This window comes from Etheostoma spectabile, chromosome 12, assembly GCF_008692095.1.
Source record: "Etheostoma spectabile isolate EspeVRDwgs_2016 chromosome 12, UIUC_Espe_1.0, whole genome shotgun sequence".
In the NCBI taxonomy this organism is placed as follows: domain Eukaryota; kingdom Metazoa; phylum Chordata; class Actinopteri; order Perciformes; family Percidae; genus Etheostoma; species Etheostoma spectabile.
The window spans coordinates 14,325,256-14,342,132 of record NC_045744.1 but is presented as its reverse complement, the minus strand read 5'-3'; the positions used below and the strand labels follow the sequence as shown (position 1 = coordinate 14,342,132).

The window sequence follows — 16,877 nt, the reverse complement described above, 5'->3', positions numbered from 1 at the left end:
CCAGTATTTGTTAATGTCACATCATGAGTTAATATATATATATATTTTTTTTAATTTTGCTGTACTATGCTCGCAAAGTACAAGATAAGGTCTGAGGGGTCACTAGCATTTTACTTTTTACATGTTAATTGCTCAAATCCATACACTGACTTTATAGACAAAAGAAAACTACTGAGGACAGTGGAGAATAAATGACAAACGGTATGAAAACTCAGAGACCTGATCATGGTCGATGTCTGTATCTCCTGTAATGACGATCCTTTTCTCAATTCTCGTCTCTGATATTCCTCCTTTCACCGTCTGAGAACAGAGAGAGGACTTTAAAGTGAATGCAAACACAAAAAGATATGGCAACAAATTCACACTATGTTGTTTTTTTAAATTTAAAAGTACTCTTTTTGTTTCAATCTAAATCCTTGGAAAATGTAAAAACAGAATTCTGGTTGATTGACAGAAGATGAACCTTTTGGTAATTGATTCATGGTTTAAACTATTTTTTTTAAAGCAAAAATGACAAAACTTAGACATGTTAAAACACTGGTTTGAGCTTCTGAAGTGTGAATATATTCTTAATCTTCTAAGATTATAAAAAAGGACATTTTAAGATTTCAGTTTTAAAGTTTTAGTGCGTAACTTTTTAATATTAATAAACGTCCGTTACATTCAAGCCATTGCCAAACAAGTTGCTACAAAGCTAATTAAAGCGGCACTATGCAGTTTTTGCCATTTTGCTTTTTGCTGGCAGCTTTCTCTACAGAGCTCCCCCCACAGCTTCAGAATAGATATTTAGCAGCTCCTATGTTTACTTGTGTCTGACTCCTCACTCCGCCGTTTCCTTTTTCTCTGTTCTTCTGACAATGAGTTCCTAGCTTCCTGCTTGGTTTTTGCTGGCTCAGCCGTGACGATAGCGTGAAAAACGTCATTGCTGCCTTGTTAGCCAGTTCCTGAATGGGCGTTATGTGTGCAGTGCCGTGAAGCAATTTGTTACATCACAAGACCTGATAACACAAGATACGTTGACTACGCTTTCGCATAGTCTTTCCAAAGTTGCAAGGGTGGTTTTTCCACTCACAGGGGCTTTTGGGAAGCGAGACGACCACCATTCAAATTGAAAAAAGTCATAAAACCATTCCAATGACTTGGAAGCTGTTCAGTTAAGGTAAATTAGGCTAAAAAACGGCATAGTTCCCTTTTAAGACCATCAGCTCCACACAACTTTCTCTGTATTTCTCAGTATGGTTATGTTCACAAGATTGTGTTTTTGGGCAGGGACACTCAAAACTGATGGAAGCTCCATCAGTTTTGTTGTCATTACTCAGAATTCCTCATGTGGGCGCCAGAAACTACGCACTAAAGCTTTAAATTCTGTATTATTGATATGCTAAAGCAGAAATGCAAAGACCGCAGTCGTGTTTGAGGCCTCAAGGGTTGTGAGACAAAATAGGGACAATAGATGAACCATGACCTTTGTGATGTGTGTGGTTGTCGTGGTGCTGGAGGTTTCCGAGGTGATGGTCTGAGCACTCAGCAACACCCCAGGGTCTACGTCTCCATTAGTGTCAACCTGGTGATAAGCAAAACCCTCCATTTTGAATTTGCATTTTATATTTGTCAAGTAAAGTGAAACTACACTAGCTTTATTGCGAAAATGTTCACCAGCTAGTCTTTAACTTTGTCCGTCATTTGGTGATGGCCGGGTCAATATTTATATAATAGTATGTACCATCTGCTTAGCATGAAACAAAAGACAATAAAAGTTAGCAACTAACTGGTGAAGCATTTAGCCAGAAGAATTCCCTCAGGAGGTAGCGGAGAGCAAAACAGCTATAGAGAGATGTGTAAATATTAAACCTTGAATTCATCAACCGGACTCACACAAAACTCTAAATGAATGCCAATAAAGCACTGTATCACCAGTGTGTATGCAAGTTATTAATGCTAATAATCTCTCTTAAATTAGTGCAGGATGTAAAATAGAGGTAATGTCAATTTTTGTACCTCTGCAGACTCATAGGTGATAGTTTTTGTCTCTGTGTGGACAACAGGCATCTCTTTGGTTCCCACCTCCACCGTGTCAAGACTCTAATGGACAAAAAGGAAAAATGGGCACAAATAAATGCATGCAGAGGGAGTACAGCAGTACCAAAATCATCTGTGTTTGAATTCAATTATCGCTCATTTCTGGAACAAATTGCTGTAGGTGTTTACTGTTAAAAGCTTTTGTTCTTAAAATAGCTCCACACAGTTGTACATAATATCCAACTGACACAAAGAAATGCTGTATGCTAATAACTAAGCCAAAGGCTGTGATTGAAGGACTTAAATCTGTAAACGAGCATGCAGTCACACATTAGAGTCTAGTGATGGAGTGGATACTGCAGAATGCAAATCACAACGTTTTGATCAAGTGTGTGCGCCACTACATATTAAAAAATGTCCCCTTGATCTGCTCAGCAACAAACTGTGACGTTAGACTCATATCCATGCTTTTGGTGGAGTTTTGCTTGATTGTTAGTGGCAGATTGTGTCGGCAGGAGGGGAGGGTGGAGGTGAGGTTGCAGGACCAAAGGCTCCGGCCAGCGCAGCTGATGTTAGGTTACCTCCGACTGAGACGCGGGTGGCGGCGGGGGGTCAAGCAGGAAGTCTGAAGTGAGGGTTTCAGTCAGAGTCACTTGGTATGGGCTAAACTTCTGGTCTTGTTCCTCAATCGCTTCTTTTTCCAGCAGTTCAGCTTTGTCAAATTCTTCTTCCACCACTTTTTCTGATGCCACATCTTCAGTGTTTTTGTCATTACAGTCATCTGCCAATTTCAAATTCTGCTCTTCCTCATCAAACTCCTGGTCCAGTTCTTCCTTATTTCCATCCGTCTCTTCCTCCACTGCTCTCTCCATTTCTTTGTTTGAGCTGTCCATCTGTGCATTGTAGCATTTCTCTTTTTCAGAGGGCAAAAGTTTCAAGATGTCCGAAAAATGCTTTTGTCTTTCACCCTCTGCATGTGAACACTCATCTATCTCTTCATCCACCTCCTCAATACCATTTTCTAACTCTGTGGGGAACTCTTGTTCCACAAAATACTGCACTTCGTTGGAGAACTGGACTCTTTTGCCATCTACTTCTGTGTGCTTTCTCTCACCTGCGTTTTTACAATTGGCTAAATCCTCTTCCAAAGCCTGCAAACAACTCTCTGCTGCTTCCCCTTTGTAGTGTTCCTCCTCTGTTGAAAGCAGCTTCTCTTCCTTTTTACAATCCCCGATGTAGGCAGGAGCAATAGTCAATCTGAAAGCATCATTTTTGTGTTGTGACATCAACACCACCCCCTTCATACTCACATCCTCTCCCTTCTCATCTATTACTTCCTCATTTCCTTTTTCTGCTGCTAAGGTCAGTGCTGCAGACGAAGTGCTACTGCCAGACAGGCTATCATCTGACCCTGAATATGTTGCTACTGGCTGTTTTTCAGCTACCAGCTCTACAGTTGCACATTGTTGAAATTGCTCTAAAGATGGTGCATTGCTTGGAACAGTAGATGTTGCTAGTGGATTTCCTAAAGTATTGCCACTAATATCCTCTTGTAACACAACCACAAAATCTGCTGACATCGTTGCGACTGCGGGCTCGGCTGTAGTGTGCACTGGCTCGGCCTTTGCAGCCTGTTTGGTTTGGATATTCACCGTTGGCCCTGTCGACTCCACTAGTGCTGCCTCTGTCTCCGTGGAAACAACCGCCTTCTCCTCCGGTTCAGCTGATGCCTGTGAATGATAAATTGTGCCGTTAGATGATGTTTTTGCTTCACCATGACCAAAAAAAAAATCCACTCAGTAGAGGGCGGCTTCACATCACACCTGGAGGGAAAATGGTTATGTGGGTTACACACTGTCAGACTATTATAATAGCCATACAGTATTTTTGTAAGACAAATAAGGTTTTGGTTACGCAATAACCATTGCAGTGATTTTAGTTTAGTTTTTTACATTTTTTTTTAAATCTGTCAGGACCAGAGAGAAGTGGTCACCTTTTCAGAGGAGGAAACCCATCCCAGCGTGGACTGATAGGACAGGGGAAAGGAGGGACACAAGAAAGAGAGAAAGGACAAGAGAGTAGAGTCAAAAGTCACAGTGAACACCAAATAAAGAGCAAAGGGAGATGGGGCGGGAAAAAAAAACTTTGAAAAAGTAAATATTGTATGGAATACCATTTTGTAGCTCATTAAACTCGCTGAACCTAAAACGGAAATCTGGTTTTGGGATCACTGAATCCACCAGCAGCAAATTTCCACTAATCTGCTTTTGAACATCTCTTTTCAGGTAGACCCATACAATTTTTTTCCTGATTTGTTAAGGAGGAAGAAGGGGATTTTGGAGTATGAGGTGGGGAAAGCTGCAGCGGTGGCACTGAGCCAGGGCTATGAAGTCACTGCTTTCAGAGAACTGATAACAAAGCTGAAAGAAAGGAATGGTGCAGCAGAGCAAAACAGTAGAAAACAAACAGGAGCTAGTCAGAGCCCCCATTTCTTTCCTTATCAGCTGCGGGAGCCGGCTGCTAAGGCAAGGTGAGCTGTTGTAGCTCTCAACAAACTCAAAAACAAACCCAAAACAGTTGTGTCAAAAAAGAAGCAGCGGGTTTGATTGCAACAAAAAACTGCGGTTTGGCAAGTGTGAGAGTAAACTCTGGGTGTTAAGGGACCATTAGCCATGCACAGCGTTTGGTTAGACTGTTGTTAGACCGGCTGCTGGGGAAAGGCAATGGGGTAGGCTGTGGGTGGTGGTGGTGGTGGAGATATGGAGGGAGGCAGCCAAAACCGGATTGTTGCTTTTAGTTTTCATACAGTACCACTGATAAGGATGTAGTTGAAGATTCAGAAACTGTAATCTGAGTCAGGCTGGACTTTGATTGCTCCGTTTGGACCTCTTCGACGAAGGTGAAGATTTCTGCTTTCTGCTGCATGGCATCAAAAGTCTTCATCTCTTTTACTTCCTTTGTTGTCAAACTTATGACTTCTGAAGCGTTGGTCTTCACCTCCTCAGATATCCATGATGCCATGGCCTTTTTAGGCGAGCCAGAACCTTTAATCTGAGCCATGTCATCAGTTTTTATCTCCATTGTTGGACTCTGTGTCTTGACTACTGTGGTTTTGGCTTCTAAAAAAACAGACGTGTCTTCTTTGATACATTCTTTCTCTCTAGAGGACAGCATTTCATTCTCCCCAGCTTCGGCCTCTCCAGGGACAACAGGCGCCTCTTCTTCATCCGCACCAGTCGTCTCTTTGCCCTCGGTGTCTACTTTATCCTCCGCCTCCTTCAAGATAATGAGCGTCCCTTTCTTGTCACTGATGGCCTGGGACACTTCCTGTCTGACAGCTCCAGGGCTGACCTTCATCTCTGCCCTCTCCGACACCTCCTCTTGGGAGTTGGGGGTTTTCTCGCCCACCTCCCTGAGTGTCCCGTCCATGAAGACGTCGTCGTCCATAGTGGTTGACAGACTAATCCCGTGTGGCCCCGAGGAGGTGGCCAAATCTGTTGCAATACTATCCACCACGTATTTGACCAGATATCCTGCTGCCTGGGGAGACACTTGGCTTATTGGAAATGGATTGTTCAAGTTAAAAGACAGAGAGCATTACAAAGCCCAGACCACAAGAACAAGCTCAAGAGACTGTTTATCTAGAAATGACACATACACAGACTGAGCGTCATAAATACTTGGACAAAGACGCACTGTTTGGATGTAGCATTTAAGCTAGTTTCTATGCACATACAGTACATGGTTGTATTATCTCTTTTAGAACTATGAATATAAGTGAATAGTAATTTGCATTAAATTTCTCTTTATTTTTGTCCCCCAATGACTGAATTCATTTCCTCTTTTGGATAGTAACTGATTGATTCATATCAACTACCGATTTAAAAAGCTGCAAAGCATATTCACAATCATCTGTTAGTTCTTTTCAACAAAAGGAAATTTCAAGCTTCAATTCAAATGTAAAGAGATGATAAAAAGGTTAGATAAAGAAAATAAAGTGGAGACTCTGTACATGTGAAGAAGTAAGAGCCAAAATACAAAAACACTGTGCCAGTGTATAGATGTATACAGCTAGGTAGAAACAAAGGGGAAAACAACACCACACTCACAGACACAAGGGCTTTTACATGTGAAAACAAAGTGGAAGGAGTTTACCTCCATGGCTTTAGGTTCCATCTCCTCTTTAGTCTCTCCTCCTGCAGGCTGCTCATCTTGAGTCTAAAGAAGGAAACAAATACATAAATAAATAAAAAGGCCACACTCACAGATCGAGACAAATAAAAGGACATGTTCAAATGGACATGATCCACCCCCCGAAGCACTTCCAGTGAATCAGCTTCTTTTCATTTCAGTCAGTCAGGCACGTTTGATGTGAGTGATTAGTCTTCAGAGACTTTAATAAGTGATGCCCATTTATCCTGCAGGAGCTCATCTGACTATGTTCAGAGTAAAGGAGAAACTGATAAAACTGCTCCTAACTCATGCACATAATGTCACTGAGCACAACAATCTTTTAACTGTTAAATGACTGCACCATCCAATACTGAGACAAAATGAAATGTTAATCAACTGATGATATAAAGACACAAGGTGAGAGCAACAAAGAGAGACACATTTATTCGCACACTTACTTTGAGATAGATACACTTACTCTATCAAAAGGCTTCTTTAATATACACTAGAGCTATTTGGAGTATAAAACATATTGACCAGACTCACTTTGATATAGAAAATATGGCTCAAGCCCTGATATGATTATTGAATTTACTGCACTATGACCCATTACGCAAACACTCTTAAGATTGATGTCTTTGTTTGTGCAACAATGTCCTCGATGATGTCATGCTTCAAACACACATGCCATTATTCAGTCTGCTGAGGACTGCAGCTTACATCCTGCTGCTCCAGTGGCACTATCATTGGTGCTTCATCGGCTCTGGGTGAGCGGGCAGGGGACGAGGACAGTCTCTTCTCCCATTCGGTTAGGCCCGGCGCGCTGTCGCCCGTCTCCAGGAAGGAGCGCTTCAGTTCGCTGATGTTGGTCTGGTGCTTGACCATCTCTTCCGGAGGCGAGGTGTCCTGCAGTAGCCGGTCAATCATGATACAAGGATATGAGGCCAGGAGCAGTGTGGAGGGAACGACGGCCATGCTTTATGTACGCAACGGTAGCTTGCATTTCCAATGAATTACCACAAAAAGTAAAGTAAATAAAAATGCAATTTTGAAAAGGTCTAAATATACCAATGCAGACTTGAATCGACTGCATTATAAACTTCATTATTTACATTGTTTGTACTGTTCACAGGCCTGCTTAGGAGGCTGTGCAGGCTACCTGTGCAACAGCTCGCAGAAACAGCAAAATAATGAGAAAATGTCCACTCCCATGGCAGCTGTTAACTAAGACTGGCAGCGTGAACTTAAATGCTAAGAGAGCATTTAGAACCAGCTTAGTTGAAAAATGATTTCATGCATAGATTCACAGATTTAGTTTTACAGGTTTCGTTAAGCACAACACTCCCAAATCTCTTAAGAAGTTAGGACCTTTACTATCACTGATTTATTTCTCACTAAAAATAATTTGGATGTTCACAGCAAAAAATCTGTTAATAAAAATGTAATAACTCCAATTCACACAGGCACGCCAGAAAACAGAATCGAAGCTACTGGTAGGTTAGAGTTATTTGTTATCAGTTAGGATTCTTCATACAGAAGGCACCTGCATGCATATTTCAATCATGCATGGTTTTCTTACCAACCTCTAGCATCAGATTACTATGCTTGATAAAAACGTTTTCCCCTTTTACTCGTCTTATGAAACTATACTGTAAAGACAAAAGAGGGAGAGGAATTGCGTAGTGTTAAATATAGACTTGTTATGAGATACTGGGAGCTTTGTGTTCTACGGTATGGCTATAAATGAAATGGCTAAGTCCACTCACTGTAAAAGCCATGGATTAAAAAAACTGAAATCTGACTCCTGGGTACAGCAAGAGGAAAAGAAATATGACTTCACCATTTACACAACAGCACTTGAAAATGAGCTGGAATGGAGTGTTTGGAAGCAGCGACAGTTTTGCAGCAGCAGTCTGTGAAGTGAATTCAGGCAAGAGCAAATGGTTGGTCTAGTGTGTGGTGGGACAGTGAGCATGTCAACAGAAGCTACAGCAGGCAAGCCAAGGTGGAGAGACGGCACAAAGTGACTGATGTCTGAGCGGCTCAGTGCATCTGGTGGAGGGGGGTGGTGTGATGCACTGAGCAGGGCCATGAAGCGAGCCCAGTGTACCTGAGTCCGCATCTCAGAGTCCTCATCTGCATCCGACTAACGGCGAGCAAAAGGGGAGGGTAGAGTGTGAGACAAGGAAGAAATTGTTGTTAAAGACAAAGAGACACACAAGGGTGAAGCAGAGAAAGAGAAAATGAGCAACAATAAGAGTAAGGGTAAGGATGGTGGTTGAATTAAAAAAATAAAGAATATTGTGACAGAATTCAAGCATTCACTAAACCCCTGCCCCACACAGCATTGGTCCAATAATAGCCTTGGCAACTAGACTAATAAGGCTGCGTAACTAGGCAGGCATGATGCCTGTCAAGCTTTGAATTTCTCCACAGGTTGAAGATGCGTGCACAGAGTTACCAGAAAAGCAAGCATGTAAGGAATGGATTACATAATGTGTTTCTTTGCTATAATGTATGCTGCAACCGTTAGGATGTGCAGCTAATTAGATTCCCACCCAGGCCCTGGAACCAGTAACTGGACTACGTTAGTTTCTGGGGTGACAAGTTATTAAAAAAAGCAAGACCTGTTAAAGACTAGTACATCCACTATCTACTATTTCTGTACTGTGTGTAAGCCAGTTCTTGTTTTTATCAGTTTAGTGTAAAGTTAGCAGCTCTTTAAAAGCTGTGAAAAGTGGCTAAACAGGTCAGTTTACGCTAGAATGAAATTGCAGTCTGATTTGAAAGTTTTCCATTTATTACTCATAAGGATGCTGACTGTTTGTCTGCAACATGCAGCTCTAGGCTCAGTCCTTTAGCATGACATTATGTTTGTAGCCATCAACTGCCTATTTAGGACCCCTTTTACAAGATGCTGTAAAAGGGAGTAAAAGGTGTTGCAAAGTTAACTAAGGGGGCGAGGTTTAGTGAACAGTCTACGCTACTGTATACAGACAGCCAAAGCCCGGATGTGACGCCATGACGTTGGCTCTCCATTAAAAAAGGTTATCGGTGGAAAAGACATGCAAACATACACATGAAGTGTGTTTACAAAACTAAAAATTATAAAAAGGGGAAAACTAATGAAGTAAATGGGCATAATTAGATGCAAGCATGAATTGTGTACAGAAATGTCTCCTAAATATTTCAAATGGGAATTACATCTATGATTCAGCATTACTTTATTTCTCTGCGTCTCCATTGGTATGTTTTTGCATGCCTTAAATATGACATCTTCCTTTGACGTACAAACCTCTGTGGCGGTCATCTCTCCGTCAAAGGCAAAGTCTGTTTGTTCGCTGTCAGTCTGCTTTCACAAACAGACCAAAACCGTTCCGAGTGGCAAGCAAGAAAACAAGAACCCAACTTGTAAACCCTTGAAAATGCATTTATCGTCAACAGAGATTCTTCACAACCACAAATGGAACACATGGAAATGCACTGCTTGTTTCTGTTAACAGACAACGCTGCAGATAAGGTTAGGAGAAAAAAAAAACAGAAAGAAAAAAGCAAATCAAAAGTAAGCAAGCAAAACAGACTCAGAGGAAGTTGAAACCTTTGGTCAGTCACTTGACATGTTAAAATTGCTTTGGATTTGGACATGGCTGAATCCTGGTTTATAGGTAGGTAAAACCTTCTCTGTGTTGTTGCTGGTCAAAAATAGTCCACTGGATTATAAAAATTTGATTTGACGAACAGTAACCTGACTTTCAGGCCCTCCCCCTCCTCTCCATGCATGTTGACACTAGGGGTGATCTGGATGCATTTAACTGTCAGAGTCTCTCTGCAACAGAGCATGCATTACAGTACATTACATCTGTGATTCAAAAGGGTGTTCTCTGAGAGGGAAACCCATCTTGGCATCCTTTTTAGCAATAGTTTAATTTAAATCATTCATTTTAATTTGTGCTGCTTTGCTTGACTCCGATATCAATGCAGAGAGACTGAGTGCATACGTAGATAAATATGGAAGTGTTTCCATGCAGCTGGTGTTGATCTTGTAGCAGTCATTTTCTATACTGTGAAGCCATGATTGTTAATGATAAGACTGAGATGGGTTAGGCACAAAAGCTATGTCTTTAAATATGAGGTTTGGTGAAGGATTAGTGACTAAATGACAAAGTTCTTCAAATCCTTATCTCTAATAAACACGCTAGGTCCCTTTTTGCTCGCAGGTTTCTCTACAGAGCTCCCTCTACAGCTTCAGAATAGATATTTGGCAGCTCCTATGTTTACTTGTGTCTGACTCCTCACTCAGTCAGTCCGTCGTTTCCTCTTTCTCTGCGACAATGATTTCCTAGCTATCTGCTTCTTTTTTTGCTGGCTCAGCCATGAAAAAAGTGTGAAAACTCCACTGCTATCTTGTTAGCCAGTTCCTGAATGAGCGTTATGTGTGCATTGCCGTGAAGCTATTTCTTACATCACAAGACCATATATCACAAGATAATTCCTGATGCTGAGTCTGGCAACTCACCAAAATCTCCCAGGTTCTAGGAGGAAGCGAGATGACCACCATTCAAATAAAAAAAAGGCATATAACCATTCCAGAGACTCTAAAGCTGTTCAGTTAAGGTACATTAAGCTAAAAAAACTGATTGGTCCCACTTTAAAATATTGTTTATATTGCTGCATGACAGTGATATTATTTAACGGTGATTTGTTAGTTATGCTGCATAGCGTTTATGGACAAATGTTGTAAATATGTCAAAATTTCAGGGTGATGCAAGAAAAAATCCCCAATATTTGTGTCTAACCCTCTCGTTTAGGTTGAGTAAATGCAAGACAATCAAATATGAAATGGGGAGACTTGCAGTTTCATCTCTTTGTGAAGCGGATGAGGATGTAGTTCTACAGGATGAGGGTGTGACCGGGCAGAGATGAGGTTCTGAAAGTAGGAGAACTGACAGACACTGGGACAGACACAGTCTCCAGGTCGGCTCTATACTGGTGAAACAGCAGAGCGAGATACAGGACAGGATAAAGGGTTAACCGTTATAATGAGTTGTCAATCTAAGCCAGAGGCTGGTACTGGAACAAACAGACGTACGCACACACCTCCTCTTCCTCTGAACTGTCATGGTCATGGTAGCCCTGGGCTAAGGAGGCGGTCAGGGAGGCTGCCTTGGGCTCCAGGTAGCAGAGGCACAGCGCCAGGGGGAAGGAGAGGGTGAGGGCGTAGGGGACGGAGAAGGAGGTTGACAGCAGGAAGAAGAAGATAAAGAGGAAGCATGGGATGAGAGAAGGTGACTTAATGGGCAGGAAGTTCTGCGCGCACAGAGGGAGGAAGCGCATCTCTGACAGATCGGGGAAGGTGATGTAGCCATCCTCGTCCAGGTAGGCGGACAGGTCGGGCAGGTGCAGGGAGAAGGAGAAGAGCGTGCCGCCGCGGCTCTTGCCCTGCTCCAGCCTCAGCTTACGGGCGGAGAGCAGCAGAACCTGCTCGTTCAGCAGGGCGGCTTTGCGATCGGCAAGGGCTTGCCGGCGGCGGCATCCAGCGCTGCTTTTGGCTGGACTGACTGACGAGGCCCGTTTACGCGCGTTCTCCCTGCGCCTCCGCCGTACTTTGGTTGATGACACTGGAGATGAGGGGAGTGAGAGCTCAGAGCGGAGGGGGTCGGTTGTGTATACATGAGGGGAGCACTGATGTAGGGAAATGTCAACGGAGAGATGTGTGTGTGTGTGTGGGTGTAAATGGAGAAGAGCAATGGGGAAAGGGGCAAATACGCATGAGCACACACACAAACACAAGTATAGTGTAGGGTCAAAGGAAGGACAAGAAAAGAAAAGCGAATTAGTAAAGCGCACACAAGATGAAAAGAAGCACTTAGGCCTAGTCTGCTGCAGTGGGTTAAAGTGAAATCAACTGGGAAATTCTTATCAGCCATTAATGAGTCTACTAAAGGAGAAAAACTACAGTAAAATCTCAAAAAAGGACTAAAAACTAAATTGCAGCAGCTTCTAAGAAACATCGTTTTTTTGACAACCCTGGGCATAACTGTATACATTCATTCATCATCACGCTTTAGACCAAATACAAAGACAACTCAAGCGTCTACGTAGAAAGTTCCTTTATCCAGATTAAATGCAGCTCTGACTGCACTGCACATCTGGTAGACAGTGGTTTACCTTCACGTCTTGTCTGAGCGGCGTTGTGGTCATGGGTTCTGGCGTCTCTACAGCATCCATTTGAGCATCCTCCTGCTCCGCCTTTTCTTCCTCTGCCTTCTTCTCTGTCGTTACCGTGGTGATGATGTCTCCCTTTGCGATGACTTTGGCCGCCCCGTCAGCGGCACTGTTCTTCATGAGAGTCTCATGGTCCTCCATAATTGGTGCTGAAGGACAAAGATAGATGTTACGGGCTGGAATCAGTCTGTTTTTAATTAAAAAAATATGAGCAGGGGAATAAAGGGTTTCATTTGTTCCTGCACGTTTGTGTTAGAATTTTGTAAAAAACTTTCTAACTGCACTGCAAAAGTGTGCCAGACATTTAAACTTTGCAGGTTTTCAGGTGCAAGGCAAGTTTAGAAAAAAAAAACATGATAAACAATCATCTAAAATTAGGAACATCTGAAAATGTGTGCAGCTAGCACAAAGGAGCTTCTAAAAATAGCCATGATCAAAATAAACTGGATAAATAAACAAGTCCATGGTAGAAATTCACGATATGAGATTTTAATATTACAATCAGGAACAAAAAAAGTTATTAAAAGAATTAAGATGAATATCTTAATTCATGTTTTAGAGAAAGCGAGAGACAATGTACACATGTAGACATGCATTGAAATAAAATTACATTTCCTATGTACATGTCCCAAATAAGAAGACTTAAGAACAAAATATTTCCAAAAATTTGAAAAACCTTTTCCAGGCTTCACTACCTACACTGAGGACAAAAATATTCCTTTTTTATTAGGGGAAGATAAAAACATGGCATGGCTAGCAGCTAAATATGTCTTCTCCTGCCACAATACAACGCTAAATAAATAGAGAATTTAATATGTTTTTTATTTTGATATTGTATCAAACTAGCCTTTGAGGGACATGCACATAACTTGTTTAGTACCTACAATTATATAATAAGTATCCAGTTTACTTGTATTATTATATCAGATGTATTTACTCCGTGTTGTTGTTTATGTGTGTTTGTTCTTATGCTTTGGCAACACAGATGTATTTTTTGTCATGCCAATTAAGCAACATGAAATTGAAAATTGAGAAAGAGAGAGAGAGAGATAGAGAGAGAGACAGCGAGAGAAAGAGAGAGAGAGAGAGAGAAAAAGAGAGGCCTAAAGTATACATAATTTTAGAACATTATTTAACATAGCTAATAAACTAAAATATTATCATCATCAACTACATCCAGTTTGTTTTTATAGGCAATTTAAAAGTCATCTATAACATTGAAATGGGGGAACTATACAGATAGAGAGCGTGAATGACAGCCCCTCAGTTAGTCATATGATATCTCTGCAAGATTCCAAAAGTAAAGAGTAGCACGTTGTGAACTACCCCCGGGGAGTTTAAATTGTTTTGGTCCACAAATGTGCCCACATTGCCAAATTAAGGCAATTTAATGGCGGGTATAAGGCTGGATAAGAATGTCAGTTTCCTCGGACATTTTAACAGCTCACACATAGTGCACACACACAGTAGATGCGCACGCATGCACACACAATTTGTTGTCACAGGGCAACAATGCAGGAATCAGGACACCATAGATACTGTCAGTGGTTATGGCAAAAATTTCAGTTATCCCTAGTCATTGGTTAACGACATTTCAACTTGGCACTTTATCAAAACTCTCAACTGCTCCTCACCTCCATCTAAGCTGCGGGACATGTTGTAGCGTTTGCTAGAGAAGCGTTCAAAGAAGGGAGCAGGTCTGATGATCTGAGAGCTGGCCCTGCGGGTCTGAGCCTGCGTTCTGCCGCTGTAGCGAAACTTGGAGCCGAGGGTCAGGAACTTCTTCGGCGGTGCATCGGGGGATACGAGCCTGTCATTAGTTACAAATATGCACATTAATCAAAACAGAACCACACAGATTTACGCTATGCTCTGTAAAACATTAAAAATTGTACTCATTTGAAAAGTTTCCAGAGGGCCCTAAGGCTTGGCTCACTACTCAAAAGAACCCAAGAGACATTTTTTTGCTTAAAGCAGCACAAAGCAGCTTCACATGTTGTCCAAATGCCAACAACTACTAACAGCCTGAGCAATGTTATTATTTCACTACAAAGAAATCATCTATGGTGATTATCAATAAACTCATTATTACAGGACTGTAAAGAGTATTGGCTGAATGTTTTTAAATCAGTGACCATGTACCAGAACAGCACATGGCATTAGCCATCTCAGTTAAAGAAATATGAGATTTTTTTTTTAAATAAGGTACCTACAGCAGCTTTAAAAGCTGTTTCCTATCACACTCAAAGATCTTGTTTCATACCTGAAGAAGGTATGGTGCTCGACACAGACCTTCCAGAGCCGTTTGGCAGCACGATGATTTGGAAGCTTGAAACCAATTGTGCTTTCAAACTGCTCAAACTGCAAGAGGGAGAACACACTGTGGTCAGACTAACTATACAGGCAACTTTGAACTTGTTTGTTTATTTATATACTTTTTTTTAATTAATGTTTGTTTCCATTTTAATGCTAACATGTAACCAATTGTTTACAACAAAATTGAACTGCTTCAATAATAACATTATATAAATAGTGACATCCCAGTCCCATTATTTTCGCAACAGATATTTTCCTGAGCCAAGTACCCACTTAGCAAAGCCAGTTTATATAAGATATACAACATCAGGGGATTTCCTTCATAGAATATAAGTAGAGAGAGGGATATCAGTGTGGATCTGTTGAGTCAGCAAATGTTAATACAGGAAATGTTAAGACAGAAGTAGGACAGCATCTCTTCTTCTTCAGAAAGTTCAGAACTTCAAAACAGCAGCACTTTAGAAGTTTGGTGCACCTGTAAAATGTTGCTGAAATAGAGGCCAATTTGACAGTAGCCTAATTGGTTACACCTAACAAAGAATCAGAGATGGATCAGGCTTTGGAGCAGATCACATAAATGCCTTGTTTGCCCCCAATACAGACCCAGCAGATCAGCTCTGGACACCACTATAAATAAATGTATATTTAAATATCTATAACTTTTGTTGTTCTTACCTCGCCGGGACGGATTTTGATGTAGAAGTTGTTCCTTTTGTAGGAGATTTTAAGGATTTTGGGCCAAGCGAACCTGTTTATCCGCAACCTGTCTCTGTAGATGAGCAGGCCACTTGAACAAACTCCCAACATGATCTCCACACCCTCAGAGTCCTGGAAACAACACACACCAAGAAATTACAAAACAGGCAAAAAAATAAAACACAAGTTTGATGAAATTCTTACACATGTGTCACTTTGGTAACACAGGATCCTTGACAATCTCAAGGAAGAAGCCACAGACCACAATATTGGTCTTCTCTTAACTCTACAGGATATAGAGGAGGCCCAGGAGCTAGTGCATGGCAGGGTAAAGTAGAATTTAACAGAGCCAAGTTTGTGATAAAAAAAACAGGTTAAAACAGGCAGGTGGAGAGTGGAATCAGGCATATGGTACTCTTATCTTCTCTATGCAGGCTGTTGTGACGCTGAATAAAGACTCAAGGGGCACCGGCAACAGAAACAGTGAAGTCTTGGGAAATGGTGGTTGAAGCACGAATGATGCTCTTCACTGCACAAAGCATGAGATGAGCAGGTGAAACCAATGATGTTTTGAGAGGGAAGCGCTGGTCCAAAGCAGGAACAATCAATCTTAATGGGATGTTGAAATGACAACTTTGTATGTAACCATGCACAAGTAGAACCCACACACACACGCACGCACATGAGATGCAGCCTCTTACCTCTCCCTCAGCTGGAGCCAAGCATTCATAGAGACTCCCTACCAACTTTGCATTTAATGAGAGAGGAGAAAAGACAAAAGAGGGATGCTGGTCTGATATGTACATATTTTTCTTGTGTATCAAAACTGACTCACATATCCAACACTGAGCGTTGACGTCTACTCAATTTGATCAAGGGCGCTTCCTCATCTCTGTCATCTCCTCCATTCTGTGAAGGCAATATCCTTTCCATCGCTCACATCTACAACCATTTTGACTTTCAAAGCGTTTTTGATGACTGATTTATATCAATGACTGATGACTATTTTATTTTATGATGACAGCAGTCTTGCAGTTGTAATCCAGCTCTTTCTTTACTGCCTGTGTTCTAACGACGTGTTTGATCCCATCTGGCTAACGGATTAGACATGGCAAGAAAATCCTTCAAGTCAAGCTGGGCTCCAGACCCCACCACCACTCTACACTTTAGCCCTCCCCAAATCCACAGAGGCAGCAGAGACATGTCAGTCAATCAGCAAAACAGCAGTGGCATGTTTAACTAAGGCATTACTGTGGCAGCTGTGATGTTTTTTAAGCAGCGGTGTTGTGGTGGCAAGCGTCACTGTTGACTGCATGAGTGGAATGTGTTAGTCTCACCTAGCATAAAAATAAAACAAACGTTTATGTTTAATCATTTGCATACTTTGTAATGCATCTTGGAAACACCCACTAATACTGAAGTCATGAGTGACATTCTGGTACACCGAT

General features: G+C 41.6%; 1 protein-coding gene across 27 annotated transcripts in view; it reads right to left on the bottom strand.

Annotated features, from left to right (window-relative positions):
- Window positions 1-16,877, bottom strand: part of epb41l3b (erythrocyte membrane protein band 4.1-like 3b) — a 57,589-nt gene that overhangs the window by 4,079 nt on the left and 36,633 nt on the right. For 7 of the 27 annotated variants that reach the window (XR_004334513.1, XM_032532590.1, XM_032532583.1 and 4 more), the window contains exons 9-25: window positions 16,131-16,175; window positions 15,409-15,561; window positions 14,681-14,778; window positions 14,052-14,227; window positions 12,361-12,566; window positions 11,290-11,874; window positions 9,488-9,541; window positions 8,303-8,338; window positions 7,776-7,841; window positions 6,913-7,098; window positions 6,175-6,237; window positions 4,831-5,559; window positions 4,013-4,045; window positions 3,672-3,749; window positions 1,999-2,082; window positions 1,466-1,564; window positions 220-300 (exon numbers count right to left, since the gene is read on the bottom strand). Coding sequence is in view for 26 of the 27 variants with exons in the window: in XM_032532590.1 (XP_032388481.1) it covers window positions 220-300; window positions 1,466-1,564; window positions 1,999-2,082; window positions 3,672-3,749; window positions 4,013-4,045; window positions 4,831-5,559; window positions 6,175-6,237; window positions 6,913-7,098; window positions 7,776-7,841; window positions 8,303-8,338; window positions 9,488-9,541; window positions 11,290-11,874; window positions 12,361-12,566; window positions 14,052-14,227; window positions 14,681-14,778; window positions 15,409-15,561; window positions 16,131-16,175 (2,772 nt within the window). In the remaining variant the exon portion in view is untranslated. The remainder of the gene's footprint in view (window positions 1-219; window positions 301-1,465; window positions 1,565-1,998; window positions 2,083-3,671; window positions 3,750-4,012; window positions 4,046-4,830; window positions 5,560-6,174; window positions 6,238-6,912; window positions 7,099-7,775; window positions 7,842-8,302; window positions 8,339-9,487; window positions 9,542-11,289; window positions 11,875-12,360; window positions 12,567-14,051; window positions 14,228-14,680; window positions 14,779-15,408; window positions 15,562-16,130; window positions 16,176-16,877) is intronic. The other 20 variants (XM_032532588.1, XM_032532586.1, XM_032532600.1 and 17 more) reach the window with 20 other exon arrangements.